Source organism: Clytia hemisphaerica, unplaced genomic scaffold, assembly GCF_902728285.1.
Source record: "Clytia hemisphaerica strain Z4C2 unplaced genomic scaffold, Clytia hemisphaerica genome assembly, whole genome shotgun sequence".
In the NCBI taxonomy this organism is placed as follows: Eukaryota; Metazoa; Cnidaria; class Hydrozoa; order Leptothecata; family Clytiidae; genus Clytia; species Clytia hemisphaerica.
In genome coordinates this window covers 109,658-112,374 of record NW_027104074.1, presented here as the reverse complement: position 1 = coordinate 112,374, position 2,717 = coordinate 109,658, and the positions used below count along the sequence as shown (strand labels likewise).

Sequence of the window (2,717 nt, the reverse complement as noted above, 5' to 3'; positions counted from 1 at the left end):
GTGTTTTCTGTGTTTTGTGTGTTCGATCGATTGGCTGCAAAAAAATCATTTTTTATGATCGGACTTGCAAATGTTGTGATTTTTGTGTTTTGTACGTTCGCTCGTTTCACTTATAGAAAGTATATTTTTATGCTTAAAACTAAACGAACCAATCCCAGTCAAAGCCATGCATCGTTTTGGGATTACACTTATTTTTGGCAGATTTTTTTCGAAAGCCTTCAATACTAAAAAACAACAACATTTAAAATTAGCAAAAGCTTTTTGGTCTTTCCATCATCAGTGCTATATAATAGAATAGTAAAATTGAAAATCAAAAAAGTTACAAATTTATTCGTCTAAAATCATTAAAAAGTGATAAAAGAAAGCTATTAAAAATGAAAAGAGGCATTCTCACGGGATATGTGAATGTCTCTTTTCTATTAAAATCTATGTTACACCATTTCTAAAAAGAATTAAACGAGCAGAGTCAAGTTGGTCATTTAGACGTGGTCTCTTAAGGGCAATTAATGCGGCTTCCAGATTTTTTCTTAATCGGGTATTCGTGGGAGCGTTTAAGATTATTTTCCATAAGAATTCGTGGTCAGGGTGGTTTTTGAGATCCTTTGCAGGTTCAGAGTTGTGCTCAAAGTTATTATGTGAGTTCTGACCACCTGGTTTCAACATTACGTTGGGTTTCGCCGATATAGTTCAATCCACAAGAACACGTGCCTTCGTAAATTTTACACGCTGGGTGTGGATTTTTATCCTTTGAGTTAAATAACTGTTTTACTTTCTTTGTTGCCCATTTTATAGCAAAATCAATTTTGTCGTTGGTAAAAAACTTCAATTTTTCAATGAATCGCTTTGCAAGTTGTTCATTGGTGTCTGAAAATGGAACCTCAATGAGTATGAATTTGCGTTTTTCTTTGAAAAGGAAATCAGGTATGATGCAATCATTAGTTAATTTCGTTTCAAAATCTTTGATGACGCTTTCGGTGAATCGAATTGGGTAACCTGCTTCTCTAAACTTTTCTCTGATAATTTCCTTTTCTTTATTATAATTGTTACTGATTCTATATGATCGATTTAGGTCACCATTGATCGTATTACGTTTATACCTTTTAGGTATCTTAGAAGACCAGTGTGTGGGATGCTTGTTCTGTTTCCTGTGTACAGATGTTATAACTTGGCCATTTATCAGTGTTATATCAGTGTCCAGAAACTTAGTTGGTTGGGTCTCGATTGTAAATCGAATATTTCGGTGGTAACTGTTCATTGATTGAAATAAGTAATCTGGTTCGTTAATCTTTCTACGTGTGATAATGTTGTCAACATATCTCTTGTAGAAAGGTGGTTTGATCGATTTGACAATTTCGGTCTCCATCTTGGTGAGGAAGATGTTGGCAAGTGTTACCGATAGTGGTCCACCCATTGTACAACCGTCAGTTTGCTTGAAAAAACACGATTGGAAGATGAACGTACTATCAGCAGATAACTTTAGTAAAAGTCGTTTCATTACCAAACGAGTACATAGTATTGGCAACTTTTTATGTACATATATTTGATCTAGGATATAATCAACTGTATCATTTATTGGAACGTTTGTAAATAAAGATTCTACATCGTACGAGACATATTCTTCGTCTAATGTGATCGGTGACTGATTTCGAATCATTTCTGGAAAATCTTGTGTGTTATTTATTATATAATCATTACATGCGTATAACGGTTTTAGGTATTGTGAAATTACTTGTGCTGCATTATACATGCAAGTGCCCGTTTGAGTGATAATCGGTCTAAACTTTATAGATTCGACTGTTATGTCAGAAATATTTGTAAATTTATGAGTTTTTGCTGTACCATAGAGCTTAGCTGGAGCATTTGAAGTTGGACGCATCTTTTCATAGTGCTCATACTTGCGGAAATTTCGATACAGAAAATCTTGAAAACGTTTCAAATCAATTAAGGTGTTATCGTCTGAGTGTTTGTAAACTCCTTGATCAATACCTTCATTTATCATAGCCTGTAGTTTATTTACATAGTCGACTTTGTTCATAACCACAACGGTCTTTGTCTCCTGGTATGATAACGATACTATCATTATTGATGAGTCTCTTTAAATTAGTGTAAGTGTAATCTTTTGAATCATATATATTTTTCGTGAACATATCACAGTACGCTCGTAAAAGTTATGAAACTCTTCTTTTTGTTCGTTCGGTACGTCTTTATCGGTCGATTGTGCTAAGGATTCGAGGTTTGCAGCTAAATTCTTTTTCACATGTTTATTTTTATCGATGAAACTCTGATCTAACCCATAACTTAACTGCATCAGTTCTTTCTCAGTTAGTTCTATTGATGATAAATTTATCACAGGAATTTTATATGGTTTGAAATTGAACCAGGTGGTCAGAACATAATAACTTTGAGCACAACTCTGAACCTGCAAAGCATCTCAAAAACCACCCTGACCACGAATTCTTATGGAAAATAATCTTAAACGCTCCCACGAATACCCGATTAAGAAAAAATCTGGAAGCCGCATTAATTGTTTTTTCTAAAAAGGAGTCTTTTGACTCAAGGAGAGCAATCTCTTTTTTTAAAAAAGTATTCACGAAGTAAATTGTCTGCCTCGTAATACGGTAGGTAGGTGGTAGATAGTTTGTGTTTCAGTAGATTTTTTGTATTTTTGTGGGTATTAGTTTATTGTGTTGATTTGAATTCAAGATTAATGAAACAGT

General features: G+C 33.9%; 1 protein-coding gene across 1 annotated transcript; it reads right to left on the bottom strand.

Annotated features, from left to right (window-relative positions):
• Positions 1–631: 631 nt before the first annotated feature.
• Positions 632–2,080, bottom strand: LOC136812500 (uncharacterized). Its single transcript, XM_067069000.1, has one exon. It carries the CDS (start codon positions 2,078–2,080, stop codon positions 632–634), a length of 1,449 nt encoding a protein of 482 aa, XP_066925101.1.
• Between the last annotated feature and the right edge of the window lie 637 nt (positions 2,081–2,717).